The 20,502-nt window shown below is 52.4% G+C and overlaps 1 protein-coding gene across 4 annotated transcripts in view; it reads right to left on the bottom strand.

Annotated features, from left to right (window-relative positions):
- Positions 1-20,502, bottom strand: part of ASTN1 (astrotactin 1) — a 58,320-nt gene that overhangs the window by 22,769 nt on the left and 15,049 nt on the right. For 3 of the 4 annotated variants that reach the window (XM_027903966.1, XM_027903965.1, XM_027903962.1), the window contains exons 2-8: positions 15,086-15,273; positions 11,345-11,738; positions 10,389-10,535; positions 9,833-9,952; positions 8,619-8,768; positions 7,698-7,865; positions 7,439-7,523 (exon numbers count right to left, since the gene is read on the bottom strand). In XM_027903966.1, coding sequence (XP_027759767.1) covers positions 7,439-7,523; positions 7,698-7,865; positions 8,619-8,768; positions 9,833-9,952; positions 10,389-10,535; positions 11,345-11,738; positions 15,086-15,273 — 1,252 coding nt within the window. The remainder of the gene's footprint in view (positions 1-7,438; positions 7,524-7,697; positions 7,866-8,618; positions 8,769-9,832; positions 9,953-10,388; positions 10,536-11,344; positions 11,739-15,085; positions 15,274-20,502) is intronic. The other variant, XM_027903963.1, reaches the window with a different exon arrangement.

Genomic DNA, 20,502 nt, shown 5'->3' with positions numbered 1-20,502 from the left:
CCCAGCACAGATGCAGAGGGGTCCTGGCATAAGACGACTCGAACAAAGCCAGGACGATGGGATAAAACAGCCCCTGATTCAAGATCTTAATCTTGGGGTCCCCACAACATCAGATTCTCACGCCAGCCTCAACCTGCCAAGGGGCCAGCAGCGTATTGCATCCATTATTTTGAAGTACAGTGCACTCCAGACATCCCCTCAACCCTGTGTGCCTGGTCCTGTTTTAGGGATTTGCATCACAGCTATTGAATTGCTAAAAGAAACGCAACTGCAGCTGAATTCTCTCTCTGTGAGGTTTTTGCAAGGGAGCAAAATTAGGTTCGGGTCCACAATTTCACCACCTGCCTTATTTCCCCTGGGTTTCATTGTTCCAGAAGGGGAGCTGAGGACACCTAACAAAGGGGGTTGGAAGACAAGCTGGAAGCTTGGAGCTAAGGGGACAGCCTGGAGAGCTGCTGGCCTCAACTACTTCATCCCTGTTGCTGTAGATAGCACAGGGTGATGAGCCACCAAGATCTGATGGCCAGTGCCCTTCAGTGGGACAACCGTGACCATGACACCTCCGGGACATGCACCCCCAGCACCACAGACCCACCTGCAAGCCAAGGCTGACAGGAGACCCAACTGTGCTGGGCTTTGAATCAGGCAACATGAACCCCACTCCCAAACCCTAAAAATCTCCAAATCCCCTTTGCAAGAGCTCAAAGCTGGGAAGACAAAGAGATTTGCCATCCCGTCACATCGTCGCTGGTAAAATTCAGGGTGAGAGTATCAGGTGCCACCGACGAGCCCGGGGGTTTTCTCCAGAGGCAATTACAGCTCTCCTGTGCAAGCACTTTAATTTCTAATCCGAGGTTACTTCAGCAAGGACAAAAAATAATAATAATAACAAAAAAAAAAAAAAAAAAAAAACAACCCTGACTGCAGGATTAGAGTGTGCCGTCTCATTTCCTCGCTGGGATACAATGCCGTTCTCCCGTCCGGTCGGCTGGGAGCGGGGGATTACATTCAGCCCGCAGATCCGATTGCCCTGAATGAGGTCAGCCTCGTCCAGAAAGAGACGTGCTCCTTGTGTCTCAGCAACACCTTGAATGCTTCACGCCTCCACCTTCCAGCGCTCCCGCAGATGGGTTTTATTCTTGCCTCTGAGGAGCACGTGGGGCCGGCAACAAAAGCCGAGGCGAGGTATTGTTCCACATCAACTCGGGTGGAAAAGCGGTTGTGAGGAGCTGCTCTCGGCTTGCAGCAGAGCTTGTCACTGGGGTAGGTGCTGCAGGGACACAGTGGCTGCTGGACCTCTGCAGGGACACCTTCCACCACACCAGGTTGCTCCAAACCCCATCCGACCTGTACCTGAACTCTTCCAGGGATGGAGCAGCCACAGTTTCCCTGGGCAACCTGTGCCAGGGCCTCACCACCCTCACAGGGAAGAATTTCTTCCTGATATGTAAGCAAACCTGTCCTCTGTCAGTTTGAACCCATTCCCCCTTGTCCTACCCCTACCTACCATGGTAAAATGCAATCATGGCTTTGAGCTGGGGAAAAGGTTTCCACGCTCCAGAGAGGCACTGTGTGGCATCTCCCCAGCCTGCCCCACTCTGCCTTTACTTGGGGTCAAAATAAGCCCATTAAAAGTAATGTTCAGCCTTTAGCTACGTGCCTACATGGCAGGGAAGAGCCAGTGTTGCCAGGAACCATTGGATCTGGGACAACATGACACCTTCTGTGGGTAAGCCCTGGACGGTCCTCCACACAAGAGCTCCAGCTCAACAAGAGACACTTATCCATCCTCATCTCTGAGGAAGCTCTCCAGGAGCTCAGTGCTGGCATTTCCACCCACACACTCCTATTGACTTGTACCTTCTGTTGCAGAGGATGGAGTGGCATCTGCTCTCCCAGGCACACCTCACCCCCTCCGTTTCCGCCTCTTGCCCCCCGTGCCTCTGCCGCTGTTTCACCTCCTGCTTCCTCTCCCACGCACGTGAGTGTGGCCCCACGTGCCTGTCTCCCTTCCCTGCTTTCTGTAAGCACTTGCTGGGCTTCTGTTGTTTTTGGTGGGTGTTTTGACTGTGTGGTCTTCAGAGCTCACAGAGGAAAGTGGGACTGATCAGCAGCCCTGCAGCTGATCGGGTCGGATTAAATGGGCCAGAAACAACAGCTCTCGGCTCCCCGCAAGCCTTGGCATTCAGGCAGGCACCTGAAACAAAACCCAGGGCAGCTGAGAAACAGAAGCTCCCTACGCTCAGTCAGCAAGTTCCCACGGCCAAAGCGCTGCCAGTGCATCCCCAGGACGATCTTCAGGCCTCTTGGCTTTTTCCAGATGGACCCTCAGCTATGCTTTGCCCCACATCTGGGCTTCAGTGGAAGCTCTAGAAATTCTGGCTAAGCCTTCCAAACCTGTTACTGCTCATGCTTTGAATCACCTCAACAGCCCCCTTGCCACGCTTAAATTGCAGCCCCAAGGGGCTGAGGCCAGACTGACTTCCAGCATAGAGAACTGTCCTCCTGCTTGTCCGTGCTCCTTGCAAAACCCTTCCAGAGAAGATGGGTGGGATGGGGAATCAAAGCCTGGCACTGGCAGGATGCGACTTCCCTGAGCTAACCTGGAGCAGCTGGTTTGAGGGGAGCTGTCAGGAGGTCAGAGGGGCTGCAGGAGAAGGTCTCTGCAGAAGGCACAAGTCGCTGCACGTGAGCGTGGCTGAAATGCCACTGGAGAAGAAGGTGGTTGGCTGTCACACACTGAAAGGGGTGACGACACACCTGGCTCCCTGACCCTCTGTACTCCTGGGGGTTTCAAACCAGGGCCACGCCAAACACCAGCTCCAAGTGTGTGCTGGGAGAGACCGCCACGGAAGAAAAGCTCAGGAGTTCAGGTCCAAGTAGAATAGACCAGAGCATCCTCACAGCAGCTTGCACCCTTCCTGCACCCCAGACCCCAAAGAGGGGACCCACGAACACCCAACACCATCCCCCACAATGGAGGAAGAGCAGAGAGCAGATGTGACATGAGCACTGAGCTGCTGACTTCTCGCACCGGTGATGCTTGTCGTGGCTCCTCCCCAACTTCACTTTGCTTTGCAACAGCTTCGCTCGGGCTTCAGCTGCTGATGCTTCTCCCCTTCCCAGCTCCCCACCCCCTGCCATCCCTTGCAAGCAGGGCTTTATTAAAAATGCTAATGCCGGCACTTTCTCCCTGGGCTGCCCATAAATCTGCGAGGAGAATGAGGCGGGAGGAGGAGGCGGATGGGTGGTTTGGTGAAAGGATCTGAAAGAAAGAGGAGCTTTTTATCTGGCTGTCCTTCAAGCTCGCAAAGCCGAGGCACACAGCAGGGGATGGAGAGAGGCAAAAAAAAAAAAAAAAAAAAAAAAAAAAAAAAAAAAAAAAAAAAAAAAAAAAAAAAAAAAAAAAAAAAAAAAAAAAAAAGGAGAGAGAGATAGAAAAAGGGGTGGGGGGAAAAAGACTTTAAGCAGGAAAAGTGCTGTCCTTGTCACTTCAGTGTGTCCCTGGCTCCTCTGTGGGGTGGGGAGTGGGTGATGTGTGGGGATGGGACGAGAGGAGCAGGTGCATGGCTGGGAAGGGGGATAACTGTGTGAATCATGGGGAGGGAAGAGCAGGGGAGGGGAGGTGGGCGAGCAGGGCATGGGCTACTGCACTAATTCACGTCCTGTGCCCGAAAAAACACCTGCAAGGGGGCAGAAAGAGGTAACTTGTCCTGCAGGGGAGCAAGGCTGGTGTAGCCCAGTTTGCCAAGTGCTATAAGAGGATGAGAGCACCCAGCCAGACGCATTTCCTACATCACATTAAACTGGCTTGAAACCTCTCCATGCCAGGCTGAGGCCCATTAGGAGTTGAAAGAGCACACTGATAAAGGCCCTTTAAATGCAGAGCATCTTAAATCTCATTGAGAGAGTCTGAAAAGGGCACCCAGGCAAGAACTGCAGGTGGGGAAGGGAAAGCATCCATGATGGATCTAAGGGCTGAGATAAATAAGTACAAATGTGGGCAGGTAACAGTTTATTAACTAAAGGCAGAATGAGCTGATTTGATCTTTGGCCAAGTCATACCACAAAAAGAACCACAGAAAATGGGTTTGATGAGCAAAGATGAGGCAGACCTGGTTGGATTGCTGGAAACTGCATCCTACTCTGGAAACATTAGAGTAAGAGCCGAAAAGCAGCTAATTAACAATGCATATCAAAGTAGGGAGACAGACTGTGAACACACAAACAGCACCAGACAGATTTGTTTAAAACAGCTGAAGAGCAAAAGCAGCTGATCAAATGTATCTGCTACCCATGATCAAAAAGATCTGATTTTTTTGAAGAATGGATGAAGATTTAGGGTCTGGATGCGTTGGGTAAAAGATGCACCGCGGAGGCGTGGATCTCAGTCTGGTACCCAAAATACACACACCACACAAAGCCTCTCCCTGCCATCGCCAATAAAGCACAAAGATGAGCTCGCCTTCATGAGCAAAATTAGATGCTGCTGAGTGAACAGACACCGAGCCGACTTGTCGTCGCTGTAAATAAAAACAAACCAACGGCAAAACTCTCTGAACCACAGGGTTGAAATGAGTTTTCAGATAAAAAAGCCACCCTGGGAAAAGAGAGGAGGTCGTAACCAGAGCACGTCGCTCCCGAGCGCGCCGAGGGATTTCCTGCTTTGTTGACCAGGAGCACACGTGGCTTCTCCAGGGACTGCCCTGGGGCAGCAGCACGTCACTCCAGCATGGGGAGGGGTTAGGGGCACATCAGACAAAACAGTGTCAGAAATTATTCAGGCACCTTGGGATGGGGGGGAGAGAGCAGAAGACTTGCAGACATCTCCTTGAGGTGAACCTGCAGGCAACCTTGTTTGGGTTAGAGTTGAGAGCGAGTTCATGAGTGTGACAAAGACAGCATGGCAGCTCAACCTCCACCCCAAAAAACCATAAAACCAGCTTGAAGTTACAAGTTATTCAGTTAAACAGGCTGTGACAAGATGGTTCTGCTGGACTAAAGGGAGTTCATCATCGTCATAACCCTGTGGAGGCCAAGAGTTCACAGGGGACAGCATGGACAGGTAGAAGGGAGCTCCAGCATTACAGCTGCACCAAGCAACACCTGGACATGAGACCAGACTGCAGAGAAGGAAAAGAACCCTCATTAAACACCCAGCTAGCCCAAGCATCATGATGCTTAGTGTGGACATGCTTTCCACAGCCCCTAAAAATAGTGAAAGCTGCAGGCAGGGATGAAGTATGGTTTCACCATTTTCTGAAACAAAATCCTGACAAGTCCAAGGAAGAAACACAAAATAACCCCGGTTTCAAGCAGCTCGAGAGAGGAGCTCTCTAAGGATATAGTTGAAAAAGCCCCAACACTGCAGCATCAGAGCCTTCTCGAGAGCTCAGAGAAGGGCAGGAGGACTTTGACAGCCCCACCATCATCTGGGGCTGTGTTGCACCTTGGGGAAAAAGAGATCTGCCAGATTTCCCTGCCCTAAACAGAAAAATATGCTGGAAATATTGCACACAGTTTGTCACAGCCAGCTTTGGTCTATAAGAAGAGACACAAGACAAGCTGTACCCTGGCCAGGTACTAACCCTGTTGCAGGAGAAAAGGCCTCTAGAGAGAGGCTCAAGCACAGTCTGGAGAAGACTCCTGGGGGGGCACTGGGTTGAAGCTGGTTCTGAAAAGCAGCCACAAATTCCCCAGACGAACAGAGTGGGTCCTGAGCACCTTCTGCTTTGGCATGGCTGAGATCAAAGCTGGGTCTGGAGCTGTGAACAGGTCCAGAGGGCTTCAGGAATGGACTTGCCTTTCCTGCCCTTGGCTTCTCTCTTGCTTGTTACCACCTCTATTTTCTACCAATTCACCTGAAAGCAGCTTTCTCTCCACTTTCCCTTAAGATGGTGAAGCAGCTAAATCAGGAAAAAGCTAGAGAAGAGCAATGTGCATGGGAGGAAAAGTGTGAAGCTGCAGATCCACACCCAGCAGCAAAGGAAAAGCAGAGGGGAAGGAAGCAAATGTTTTTCCACAGTGCTTTTCCATTTTTATTACCTGCCTCAATGGACAAAGTCATTTGCCACTTTGCTTTTTGCAGGGTGGTGAGTCCAGCACAGACGGAGACAGAGGCTGGCACCAAAGCCACTGTGGTCATGGGTGGCCATGGGTTCTTTCCAATCCACGGTGAGACACTCCCAAACACAACACATCCCAAAACAGGCAAATCCCTGGCAGGGGAATACCCCCTCCCACACCCCAGACCCCATCACTCGGTGCCTCTTATGAGATGGGCACAGAGGATCTGGGAACATCCCCGTTGGACACCTCAGGACAAGCAGGACAGGGAGCTGTATTTCTGCCTGTATTTTCCCAACCCAGCTCTGGTACCTTGAAGAGGTTTGGGGACATTCACCACAGCACTCAGCACATCCCCAGCACGGGACCACCTGTGTCCCGAGCGTCGCCCCTGGCTCAGGGCACTCACAGCAACAACCGCCCTTGTCTCACACAGCGGGTGCTCCACGCTGGGCTTAATTGCTAAACTGCCTTTAAAATGATAAAAAAACCAGAGAGTGGGGGTGGAGACAGAGCAGGGCTGCTCTCCCCGGGCCCCAGTTCAAAGGGACACAGCCGGGGCCAGCCGGCACAGACGGCCCCCCGCCGCTGCCATCCTCCAGCGCAGCCGCACCGCGGGGGTGCCGCCAAGCCCAGCCTTTGATGATTTCTCCCTCCCCACTGCGAGGACTAATAACTTCAGAGAGGGCATCCTGACACGGGCAGGGCCACCGCCCATCCAGCTGCGGCACAGTGAGACAAGTGGGAAAAACAAGGGCTTGGATGTGGCGGGGCACGTGGGATCTCCAGATTTGAGGGTGTTTTGGGTTTCTGCACGTTACCTCCAGCCATCCCTGGGGAGGCCCCAGCTGCGTGTCAGAGACCCATGAGTGTTAAGGATCACCAAATTGCTGCCAAAGCATCAGAAAACCTTCCCTTGGCACGTCCAGGGATTTAAAGCTGTGGAGCAGACGGCGACTGCTCTGCTCCCTCAGCTACAGGATCAAAGCATCTAATTTGCCCAATTTTCAGTGAGGACCCCAGCCTGACCTCAGCCCTCCTCTGATGCCTCACACACTCAAACCAAAAGCCCTACCAAGAAGAGTCTTCACTCAGGGAGGAGGAACAATCTCCATCTTCTCCAGGGGGTGTTTACTGTAAAATGCGACAATGGCCTCTTCTACATCATTTCTGATTATTTCAAAGAATAGAAATTCTCACCTCCCACAGACCTGCTGCAGAGCCCAGCCCTGCACTGACCTTACAATTCACCAAGGTGCCTCTGACTCTTTCATCCAAGAAGTTTACCACAGCCCTGCCATGCTGCTGCTGAAGGCCAGCAGCTCGTGTGAGGACAGCCCAAGCCCGGGCAAGCTGTGGAAGGCACACTCACCCCTGGTTCGTTCCCCACTCGTTCCGGATGCAGAGGTGCTTGTGCACAGGGTCCTTCATGTAGCCTTCATAGCAGAGACACTCACCTACAGAGAAAGGGGGGGGCATGAGGGACACAAGAGGACAAAGCTTTCCATGTGCTTCCCTGCCAAATGCATCCCTGCAGCCATCCCAGGGCAAGGAAGCATCTTCCCATCAGAGCTGGCCTGGGGAGGCAGAGGGTGAGCCCCCAAACCCACCCCCACCGCTGGACCACCTACCAGTCTCGGGGTCACACTGGTGCTCGCAGGGGTCGAGGAGGCGCCGGGCGCAGAGGTCCAGGGCCCAGGGCCCGCTGGAGTTTTGCTGGGAGAAGAGGACGACCTGGGCTGGGTTCAGCCAGTCACTGGCATCCAGCTGGCTGCCCTCCAGCAGGATGAACCGGCTCCCTGACACCGAGAGAAGGGCAGTCAGCAGGGCAACCTGCTGCTGTCCCCTCCATCCCGTGGTTGTCTCCTGCATCCCTCAATGGACCCCTCCATCCTGTGATGTTTCCCTCCACCCCGTGATGGATCCCTCTATTTGCTGCCCATTCCCTCCATCCTGACACAGTGCCCTCTGTCCCACAACAGCCCTCTCTGTTCCACAATGGATCCTCTGTCCTGTGCCCATCCTCTCTGCATCATGACAGTCCCCTCCATCCCATATCAGTCTCCTCCATCCCATGACAGTTCCCTTCATCCTGTGCCTGTCCCCTCTGTCTCACAACAGCCACCTCTATCCCATACCCATCCCCTCAGTCCCATGTCTGATTCCTCCATCCCACAACACTCTCCGTGGTCCTACGCTCATCCTCTCCATTCTGCACCATGCCCTGGGTCCCACAACAGCCATCTCCTTCCTGTATTGTCTCTTCTGTCCCATGCCTATCCCTTTCATCCTGTACCCCTCCACCCCTTGTTCCCACACTGGTATCCTCCATCTCACACCTGCCCCCTTTGTCAAGGACCCAGCCCCTCCATCCCATAACAGTCACCTCTGTCCTCTACCTATCCCCTCTGCCTTGTGCCCATCCCCTCCATCCACATTGGTGCTTCCCATCCACCCTTTCCCTCCATCCTGCACCCATTCTCTCCACATTCCCTCCATCACACCTCACAGAATGGGGCAGGAAGGGGTGGGTAAGACTGTGGGGTGCTCACCATCAGCGATGAGGTGCTCAGGGACATGGAGGGTGATCTTGACAACAAGGGGGCAGTTCATGTGGGAAGAGCACACCAGGCTGATGACACAGCTCGTCACACTGATGAGGGTCAGCGTGGTCTTGTTCACAGGGCTCCGGGGGGACCCCACTGCAAAACACGGAAGCACAGTCAAACCTGACACCTGCAGGACCCAGGAAGACTTTGGGGTGCAGCCAGGGGGCCTCAGGGTGCAGAGACCCTGCCCAGCCCCCCCGGAAATCCAGCATTGATCCAATCAAATGGAGCCAGCTTGGATTTTGAAGAGCACGAAGCAGCCTTTGCAATGGGACCCTCCCTCCTGCCTGCTGCAGCTGGGGTCTTCCTGATCCCCCTCAGCCCAGGCTCTCCCACACCCTGCACTGCAGCAGGCTGAGAACTTCATAGCAGCAAAGAGCTTTAAAGCAGAGCTGAGATACTGAGGAAAAGAAAGGTAAATGCAGGTAAATCCTGTTTTTCCCCCCCTCCTCCTCGGCACTTCACTCGATTTAATTTTGTCATGACAACAGGCTCGTGGATGCTTTTGTAAAAGTCCTGGAGAGCCCTAACTGCTCAGGGCATGCAGGTCTTTGACTTTTAATCTCTCAGCTGAAGAAGCTGAGTGGAAAAAAACTGGATGGAGGCAAAGCCTGAACCAGCCTCTCAGCACCAGCTGAAGGAGAGGGCTCCTAGTCCCACCGCTCCCAGGAAAACAAGGCATCATCCAGCAAACGAGGCTCAGCGAGGGAAAACAGACACTAACTCTCCTCTTGGGAGGAGAATACCTCCTGCAGGGACGGTACAGGGCAGTGGGGCAAGACTCCTGCCTAGGGACCGAGGCTGTCCCCATGCTCTGCTGCACACACAGCTCGTGTGTGCACGGTGCCGGAGCGAACCCGCGGCAGCTCCGTGCTGAGCAGCAGCCTGGGAACGCACGGGCCGGCCTTTGAAGCGTGTTACTCATTAATATACACCAGTGCCCGGCAGAAGCCTCCAGCAAAACATCAGAATAATATTTCATCCTCTGCTGAGAAGCTCCACCGGAGAGCAGCAGCAGCTCACTGCAGAGCGGTGTCCAGCACCTGCCTGCGGCAGCTGGGGCCGCACCTGGGTTCCCATCTCTTGCCGGTGGAAAGTCTCCAAACACAGAGAAGCAACAGTAAATATGGCAAGAGGGGTCGTGGCTCCCCACCCACCTCGGCTGCGCCTCCGGCTCCGCGAGGGGTCTGTGTAGAAGGTCAGCTGGGGGTCGGTGTCCGCCTCTGTCCCTGAGTCCCCCTCGGGGTTGAGAAATGCTGAGCCAGCTGCAGGGGACACTGAGTGTAGTCATGGAGGGGTTGGCACCGTGCCACCCCAAACCTTGGCATCCTACATAACCCTTCAGGGAAAGCCTTACACTGAGGAGCCCCACCTGCCAGGTGCAGCAGGGACAGCACCTTCTCCCCTTCCCACCTCACACACCCGTGCCCCCACCTGCCACACGTCCCACTACTTGCAACTCTTCCCCGTGGCTGTGCCAGTACCCTGAAATATTTACCATGGCAGACACCCTCTGCATCTTTGCAACCAACCAGCCCAGCATGACTTGCATCCTTGCAGGCACCACATTTGCTGTGCCTCCCCACCCAAACCCTCCTTCCCACGCTCTCGCCCAACGTTGATCCTATTTATCCATCCTAGGAGAGGGTGAATTGCTGGAATGTGGGTGGGTGGAAGCCCAAAGCACCCCACCCACCCCAGGGACGCCCCTACCTCGTGCTTTGTTGTTGATGCGCTTGCGCTGGCTGCTGGAGGTGTGGGACAGCAGCGTGGCCTGCTGGTGGTTCGAGTCCACGGGGCTGGTGGCAATGATGTTGTCCTTGTACTTGTTCATCAGGGACAGCTTGGCGTTATCACTCCCTGAGCAGGAAGAATTGAAGGCAAAATCTCTCAGGGATAAAGATTTTAAAACAGGGAAGGAGGTGAGAGAAAGGTTTACTTGGGTCCATCTCCCGACCATCGCGAGGTGATCAGGGTGCTGCAGCCAGTGAGCTGAGCTGCCCTCAGTGCACCCTCAGGAGCAACTCAAATCCTGAAGGCGACTGGCACCTCCACCAAACTAGCCAAAAGCTGAGCTCTAACACTCAGCCTCTCAGGGCACTTCTTCATACCCACGTCTGTGAAGAAAACCCCTGGAGGGCTTTAAGCACCACACTATGGTCTTCCCAAACCATGTCTCAGCTCAGAAGCCTCCAGATGGACGGCCCAGTTAGTAATATGGCCAAAGAACAAGTGTGTAACAAGCCTCAAAGAATCCTTGCTGGTGCTCAGAAGGTGGCATTAACTCTGAATCATACTGATGGCACGTATAATTTTGCTACTGAAAACCTTAAGCTGAAAAAGACAGTGGAAATCCTGGGACACAGAAGGGATTTTTGGGGGGTCATTATGGGGAGCTCAGAAGGCACAGTGTTCTGGTTCTGGTTCTTCATCAAGCCACAGGAACTGCAGTCCCTCCCCTCAAAGCCCCACCCTGTGTTGTCCCAGCCACATCCCGCTCAGCAGGGACTGCTCTCAACCGCCTGCAAGGCCTCCCAGTAGCGCAGTTGCCTCCTGAGTGGCACCAACACCTCACAGCCAGTGAAAAACCAGAGGAAAATGGAAAACACGTGCCCGGAATGGCAGAGGGAAGGCGGGTTTGGAAAGGAGCCAGCTCAGCCCGTGCCCACCTGGCGTGAGGTCCATGCTGGCCTTCTCGTTGCAGCCCTGCAGCGAGTCCAGGGTGCGGGTGACCTGGCTGGCGAAGTCCTCCCCGCCGTTCATGCACTCGCGCTGCAGGTGGTGCCGCAGGTCGGTGATGTCGTACTCGTAGCCGTCCAGGATGGGGGTCTCGCGGATGCTGAGCGTGCCGCTGGAGTTGTGCCCCTGCACGCGGGCGTTGCGCAGGCTCTCCCGCCCGTGGCCCCCGATCAGCACCGACGGGATGTAGTGGATCTCGTTGGCGGCCTCGGCGCTCGCGCTCTTCTGCGGCTGCGGCACCCGGCGCCGCTTGCACCACCGCCGGCGGGTGTAGAGGATCATCACCAGGCAGAGGATGGAGAGCAGCAGGGCGATCATCCCTCCCTGCGGGCACGAACGCGGGCAGGGCTCAGCCCGGGGGCCAGCACCGGCCCTCCCCGGGGACACGAAACACCCCGGGGTGGCCGAAGCAAAGGCACCGGCGAGAGGAGCCTGGTCACGCCGGTAAGGAGGTGCTGGCACCAGGAGCGCCCGGTGCTGGCCAAGCGCTCCCAGCTCAATCCTGCCTCGGGGCTGGGCCAGCTTTGAAGTCGCCACCGAGGCATGAAAAAGCAGCACTTAAAGCGGAGCGCGTTTTGTTTTGCTCTCCCCCAACGCGCCTTTGAAAAGAGAGATCAGATTCATTCCAGGCAAACGCTCCTAGGGGCAACTTTTTCTGACCCGTTTCCAACTGGTTTCAGTGCTGTCACTCTCAATCTTAGGAGATTTTCCCAGGGCATCCCGAAGAAATTGCAGCACAGATTAAAGGAGATCACGGCTCGAGAGAGACAGATGACTGAAGTGTTGTTTGGGGAATGTCTTGGGGGGAAGAGGTTGAAAAAGCTCCTGCCCCGCAGGGACAGACCCCAAAACTGCACCGAGCCCTGCCATCTCACCACTGTCCCCAAGGCCACCCTCTTGCGAGACACCGTCACTGTACACAGATGAAGGCGGTGAGATGAAAGCCCAAAACTGGCCCTTTATGCACAATCTGCCAAGAATAATAACAATAATAACAATAAAAGGCATGTGGAACCAGCTAAGAGCTCTGAGTCCATCCACGGCCCCAGCCTCCCTCCTCTTTTCTATGCAACAGGTGATCTTGATAAAGTAAAATAATAGTAATAATCTGCTCCATTAGGATAAAACATTAAGGGAATCATTGAATGAGAAGCAGGAGAGGCAGCTGGAAAAGGAAGTTTAATGGCCATTACAGTTTAACTCTCTTTCATTTCCAGGATAATGGAGCTGTGATGCACCCTCTGAGCCTCCTTCCAAACTTTCTTTAAAACAAAACCAAAAAAAAAAAAAAAAGAAAAAGAAAGAACAAACAAACTCCATTGATTAAGGATCTGCAGAGGTGGGGCTGGCTGGTACACCCTCTCTGGCCACGAGTCTGCAGCCAGGAAGTGGGGAAATTTCTTGCTGGGGGCTGAAAACTGGCACTGAACCACAGAATCTTAGAATTCTAGAACGGTTCTGATTGGATGGGACCTTAAATGTCACCTTGTTCCATCCTCTTGCCATGGACAGGGACACCTTCCACTAGCCCAGGTTGCTCCAAGCCTCATCCAACCTGGGCTTGGACACTTCCAGGGATCCAGGGGCAGCCACAGCTTCTCTGGACAACCTGTGCCAGGGCCTGCCCACCCTCACTGCAAATAATTTCCAATAATATCCAATCAAAACCTGCTCTTTTTCAGTTTAAATCCAGTACTGCATGCCCTGGTAAAAAGTGCCTGGCCGTGTTCACACAGAGTTTTTTAGTGTTAAAAGTCAGAGCCTCATTCCATATCATGCTCAATGCCTATGAGTTCTTCTGATCCATAAATAAATGGGGGCTATCCCCATCCCTACTGGAGATGGCCTCCTGTGTCATAGCTCTCCATCACCCTGGAAAAAGGACCATCTGCAGATGGGATGACAAGCCAGTGGGAGGAATACTGGGGCATTCCTGGCTTTTCCTCACTTTCTGTGTGCACATTAAATCCCCCACACACCAGAGAGCTCTGCCATATGCCTCTGCTAAACAGGAGAGATTTGGAGTTTGGTGGACACCCATTTGCTTCAGGCTGTGACTGTGGGTTCTCAAAAAAAAGACTTGCTATTTCACTGAAATTTAATGTCTTTTCGCCCCGATAGCCTGAGAGCTCAAACTGCCCCTGAGGAAAAGCTGCCTCTGGCCCCTGGAGATTTTTCAAGAGGCTCTGAGGGGAGGATGAAAGCCAGCACTGGAGTCTCCTCCACCCACTGCACATTGGAGGGGAGCAGGGCACCACCTCAGGCCCCTGGTTCCCCTCCATGGGAGCACAGAGGTGCCGTTCTGCCTTCCCCCTAATCCAGCACTCACAAGATGCCCGTGAGGAGCCCCTGCACGGGATGGGTGTGGGAGTGCTCCTCGCACAGTCCGTGTGAGGACCACAGTCACGATGGATACAGCCCCTCGCTCACAACTTCTCTTGGCAACCACACAGGAAAGAAAGAAAGAAAATCAGCCTTGAACACTCCACGTGATCCCGACTCCTGGCACAAAGTGCAACCTCTGTTTTTCAGAGTGAAAGGGATGCTGCTGGCACGGAGCTGAGAGTAATGGGGGAAAAGGGGCAGAGGGAGGACTCAATCTCTATTTGCCCATTTTGGTAGGGGAGCAATGAGTTGCAGACATCCTTTTCATCATCTTGGTAATGAGCCTCGTTCCAGCTACTCCTGCCTTGATCTTGGAATCCAGCAGGACCCAGGAAGACCAAGACCAGGGCAGCAGGGTGGGGCCAGCCTCTCCAGAGGTGATGCACCCCCTCAGGAGCAACTGGGAATGGACAATAAAATAGAGATAACGGTGTAAGATGTTTCTGGGAGTGGCTTTGCCAGTTATTTTTTTTCCTCGAGACTAATCAAGCACAAATGATGGAGGAGAAACCTGGCCTGGGGCTGCAATCTGGAAGAGCAATTGAAGCTCTCATTAGGGTAGGCACCATTAAACAGCCTGTTTGCAGCCTCGGCAACACATTGTCTCCGGCTAATTATCCTCCCGTGGCACAAAGAATTTTAGGATTCTTCACGTTTTTTCCAGCATAACAAAAGAGAAAAACCCCAAACAATCATCACACCACAGATCCACCTCCAACACACAGACCTCTCCTTTCTCTGCCATCAAAAGCTTGTCTTCCTGTGTCTGAGGGGGGGAAAGAGGAGAGCTGTCCAACCTCGACCCACGGGGTGCTCTGGCTGCACGCTGTGACACCACGGCCACGGGGCTGCCAGGCTGATCCAAGTGGCGGTGGCAGTGCCCGGTGGCACCGTGACACCCGCCGCATGTCGGAGCAGTGGACAGCAGGCACCATCCACGGGCAGAGGGCTCCTGACAAAGTCAGTGTGAATTAACCCTGGGTTAGGGTGGCTGAGACCTTCAAAGCACAGAAACCACCCCCCACACACTCCCCCCCCCCTCCCCCCCGGGATAAAGGCACCCCGCGAACATATTTTCAAAGTGATGCAAACTCAGGGAGAGGTTTAAAGAAGCTCAGTGTTAAAGCATCACTTGGAGAGGTGCCCAGGGCATCCTAACTACCCCCACAAGTGGGCTCAGTTCCCTATCCTAGGGCAGCTGGAGCCAGATGGGGCTTTTCAAAAAGCCACTATATTTTCTGCAGGCTTCTGGACGGTTGAAGAGGGGCTGCCTGCCCATCACGTACCATGACGGAGATGTGGAGGATCCTCAGCTCCTCCTCTGCCGACTCGGTCTGGGGCTCCTCCGTGGGGTCAAAGCCGGGCAGGTTGGGGGCCCCGTCCTGGTGGTGGATGTGGAAGAGCAACGTGCCGTTCTCCAGCCACTGCTGCCGCCAGCGCACCAGGGGGATGTCGTCCGTGTTGCCTGAGATCTCTGCAAAAGCAAAGCTGGTCAGGGGGGAAACACGGAGCAGAGAGTTGATGGGGACATTCCCCTCTTCCCAAAAAAAACGGGTGGAGGGGCCAAGGGTTGCATACGGCATACACAAACCCCAACCTAAACGGTTAAAGCAGAGTAAAATCGTATTTCTAGTTATAATCCAGATGTGGGCCTCTCCAAAAATCCAGATGTACTGCAGGGAGAGAGCACTCACTGACAGCATCTCGGGGGCAGAGGCAGGGAACCCAGCAGCATCCTTCCAGCTCTAATTTGGGCAGGTTTCACCCACACACCTCATGTTAAACACAGCTCCAGGCACTGGGAGCAGAGGATACAGGACAACTCCTCAGCAGCACTGATGGGATCACCGGGACCACGTCACAAATTACTGCAGACAAAATATCTCCCGTCCTTTGCAAATAGTGAAACATGCACAGAGCTGCAGTCACACCTGACTTTGATTCAGGTGATTTCAGAGGTTCTCAGTCTTCAATCATGTTTTACAGCTCCCCACACAGGACTCAGCCCAGAGACCTGCAGAGGTACCTGCAGCTTCTGCCCAAGTACTCTGACCTTCCCTAAGTGCTTTTAACTTCAAGGTTTAGGTCAGATCAACAGAGCTGTGCTGATGAGTGACGGCAGCAGAGGACACCCAAGCAGGAGGAGCAGCTGAGGACAGGGACACCAAATGCCAAATCAAACCAAATTCACCTGGCTGACTCCAAAATTTCAAGAACATCCTATGGCTGGGTCTCAGCCAAAGAGAGGGTCACACCAGCCCATTCCTAGGAGAGATGGGCACCGTTTTAATCATTACCTCCACCTCCAGCCAGATCACCTCGATCACCATCTCACACCACCTTGATCTCAGCCATCAGCTCGAGCCTGCCACTTGCCCATTAGTTAGTATTCCTGAAAACAGCAGATTTTGTTGGAATAACAATAAAAAACATGATGAGCTTCCCAGGGAGGCACAACTCTCCCTCCTGTCTCTGCCCCGTGGGGACGGTCCAGCCAGACCCATCCCGCTCCATCCCATTTGATGGCAGTGGGAAAGAGCCCGTCTCACTTTGCAAATTAACATCTTTATTTTGCTTGTTTCATGCTGCCTTCAAATGAAAACTGGAATTCAATTACAGTGCCGAAAAGCAACGTTTTAAATTTGCTGTTAATTAATTTCATTAGGCTGCCTTAAGTGAGCAGGCTGCCGGGGATGGAGAGGAGGGAGAGGGATGGGGGGGGGGGGTAAAATCTGCATCAGGAACCAGGTTCATCCTCCCAAACTGATTTGATTAATCAAAGGAAACATTAGCCACAGCGAGCGAGTTGGCAGATGGCTTGTGCTCAGCACGGGCCGCATTTCTGGCGGTAATCACTGCACTTGGAGTGTCCCGAGCAGAGGGACGCCGAGCGCTCCGCGGTGCCACCGGGAAGCAAAACCAAGAGGAGCTGAAGCCACCAGGAAGCCAGAAGCACTTCTGAAATTCCCTCTGACTGCTGAGCTGTGCGTTTAGGGACACACATTCCCCCGCTTTGAGAAGCCGGCCCTGGGAGCCGGGGGGGTTTGGAACGGCAGATCTCCTCCTCTCCCACCTGGTCTTTATTCATGGACTGGAAAAGGGGAAACAAGCTTGCCCGCTTTCCCAACTCCCCATGGCTTCTCAACTTGGAATGAACCAGCTCAGATGGAAGAAAACACTCTCCCTGCACCTGCCTGCTAATGTGAAATTAGGAGTAATTAAGGCAAGAGCTTTTATGCGCAACAGGAACTCAACATACTGACATTTGGAAAAAATGTAAATACCAGCATTTGCTCCATTGTAAAGAGTGAAAATAATAGATACTAAGAATGTGACATTGTGACATTTAGAAAGCTACAGTTAGAGATGTTTTTCCCCTGATCTGACATATCATTGTAAAAGCAGCACCCTCCAGCTCATTAATATTTGAGGAGAAATCCTTGATGGAAGTTATTTAAATGATTAATAGATTATAGTAAATTTAAGCCTTAAAATAGGTTGTCATAATTTCAAATTTATTTAAACAGGCTTATTTTTTAAAAGAAATATGTATTCCAATAAAAAATGGATTCTTGTTTAAAAGAGCACAATCCAGCCACAGAGCCTGAGCAGATTATCTTTTCTCACCAGACACCACGACGTGAGCCTGCAGCCGCATTGCACACAAGTTAGAAGTGCTAGAGACAGAAGAAAACACCCCAGAAATCAACCACCACCACCCCAGACTGGTAGGCTGTGACCTCTTTATCACACTGCAGGACAAAGCTGTTCCACCATCGCTGCTCCTGCCCGGGGCAAAGGCTCTTGAGGCAGCGCCTGGATGAATGGGCTTCACCCTTGGACCTTCTCCTCCTCTCCTCAAGTGCCTTAGCAACATGTCAGCTGCACAAATCCCACTCCATTTGTACTTGACAACATCACACATATAAATGCTTTCCTGCACCTGTGAAGTTCTCATGGAGCTTGGTTCCAGCAAGACCAAGACGAAGACAAGCCCAAGCTTCCTCCCTAACGCAACATTTATCTGTTATCTCTCCTGCCAGTCCAATGCATTCCACTTTTATTTTTATCTTGCTCTCCAAGCAAACATCTCATTACCTGGTGGGAGATGCCATGGTGACCCACCAGGACCATTTATCTGGATGCCACAGGGAGTCAGCTCTGCCATGGCACTGGCAGGTGCTAACTCTCCTGACCAGATCAGGTCATACTGACACCACAGGGCCCCCGTGTCCCAGAGGAGGCGGAAAAACAGGCAGAAAGCCAAAAATTAAAAAAAAAAAAAAGGCAGGGGGAGAGAATAATTTCAAGTTCAAAGTTTGAAAGATATTGATGGAAAGCCTGGTCCCTGTATGGCTTTCATTAAGGCCTTGGATAGGAAGCCATTAGCACGAGTATTAACTTCTTGCACCTCTGTTAAAAAATAGCCTGCCTGAGTCAGAGGTTAATAACAGTAGGAGACCACTAATTAGGCTGTGCTGCGTTCACCTGGTATCAAACGTGGCCCAGGTCCTTCCTATCTACAGGAGCAGCAGCCTCCAAAGGCCCCAGCTGATGCTTTCAACATAACAGCTGCGGCTGCTCCCCTCCCAAACCATCTGCGAGGGGAGGGACAGGGAAGGAGAGGTTCTAGAGGAGTGATTTGAGGAGAGGACAAAGGACCAGATTGAAGGTGCTGGAGGTGCATGGATTTATAGCTGCTTCACTACTGATTATCCCAAGCAACCTCATTTCCCAATGGACAGCCGTCCCACCCCGAGCAAACCCAACCCTTCTGGAGGCAACAGCATTGCATCTCCCAGTTTTGGGAGGCAACACCTCTGTCACAGCCCAGTTCTGCACCTGAGCTGGTGCAACATTAAAACCATGGCCCACGAGCCCAGAGCTGCCATGGATCCATTTCCATGGACTCACCTCCCCACTGGGCCCTGGCACTGTGGCACATAAAGGCAGCGACTCTCCTTAAAGCCTCACATCAGCATTTTGATGAAAAAAAAAAAAAACCACCCAGTAAAACAATTTTCCTCTCCATTTGGAAGTGTTTTGCACTAATAGATGCTTCCAATAAGTCAAATGAACTCTGTCATAATGCCAGTCTCCACAGACTCATTTCATACAGCAGAGCACAGATTTTGACTTGGACTTGCATTTCCTTGTTAACATTTAAACCTGGCTTATTTTCCATCCGGAACCTGACTGTGTTTTTATTTAAGTTCACCATTAGCAAAGGCTTTTGCTCCACGTCTAAACCTCACAAATCCTTTAAAGGGCTCAGATTCAGCTAAAGCAACTCTTGCACTCCTGGAAGGGTCTCCAGTGTCTGAAGAGACTCAGGAGACTCTCCCACTGTGAGTCACTCACTCGCTCTGTTGGGACCTCAGGCCTTGATTACTATCAATTCAGATGTCAAAATGCTTATCCTGATATTTAACTCGTTTATACTTCCAAGGTTTTAGTGACCCATCACTCATGGTGTAATATTCATGTTTTTATGGGCCTCTTAAAAACCCCCACATTCATCACTGACTATCCATATTTTATTTGCTTTTTTTTTTTTTCTTCCTGCCTCCAATCTCAGGTAGAAAAAACAGCTCATTCTGTAGGTCATTTTGCCTTTCCAAGACAATCCAACCTTTCCATACTAGCAAACATAAACCTCACTTTATATATTAGGAACCTGCTTTGGCCCTGGGGCAAGATTTCCAAAAGGCTCATGGACACGGGAGAACATAAAGGCTCAAGGAAAAGGCACTGGTGATCTCCCTGGAGCCACTCTCTGGCTATGTCAGAGAGATCACCCCACCACCATGTCTGCACGTGAGGCTGGCACACGTGAGGCCACGAGCTGCCCACAGCAAGGCTGACAGATAACCAGGTGTCTCCTCGGAACATAGGGTGCCTTTGTTTTCGGGAAGGTCACCAAGGAGTTACATCTCAAAGCTTTAGCCCCGCCTGAACTGGGATTTTTGTCCCAAATATGCCACAGCCCTAATTCATCCCTTTCTTTAACCAACCCCTCCATCACCCCAGGAGTGACGCTGTGCTGCATGGCTGTTCCCAGAGTGAAGGACACTGATTCATCACTAATGGGTCTGAGTCGACTGGGTTTGCTCTGCAGCTGCTGACCTTACAGCACAACGTGCCCCATTGCCCTGCTCTTCCCCGTGGACCCAAGGACGTGCCCAACCACACCTGTGCAACATCCCCTCCAAGGTTAATTTTCCATCGTGGTATTGTCGATTTTGACCAAAAGCTGGCAAAAACAACGAGCAGATTGGGACGTTCGCTGGTGTTTGATTTTTACTCCTGTCTTCTTAGTTTGGTCCCATCTGCCACAGCTGTGAACTACAGAGGAGATGTAGGAAGAGAGACAAATCCACCTCCCGGAACAACGCTCATGTAAAACAAAAACCCCAAAGCCCCACACGATGACAGTGAGCAAAGGTAAAATAAAGAGAATGTGTGACAACAGCCTACAGATGTGAGGCTGATACATAAGCTGCAGAAAGGAACACATTTGTAGCTGATATCCCACTCTGCAATGCTATCACATCACCTCTTCCAGAGGGCAAATCAGGTCTCCACGGAAAGAGCCCAAATGATTAAGAAGCTCCTAATCAGCCATGGAAAATTACTGCCCTGGCTAAATCATCTCCCAGCAAATCAACGGGATGGAAGGCACAAACCCCTCAGCTCAGATGGC

Source organism: Empidonax traillii, unplaced genomic scaffold (genome assembly GCF_003031625.1).
Source record: "Empidonax traillii isolate 1590-97213 ecotype Southwest subspecies unplaced genomic scaffold, ASM303162v1 scaffold1002:size361594, whole genome shotgun sequence".
NCBI lineage: Eukaryota > Metazoa > Chordata > Aves > Passeriformes > Tyrannidae > Empidonax > Empidonax traillii.
This window is presented reverse-complemented; position numbering and strand designations above follow the sequence as displayed.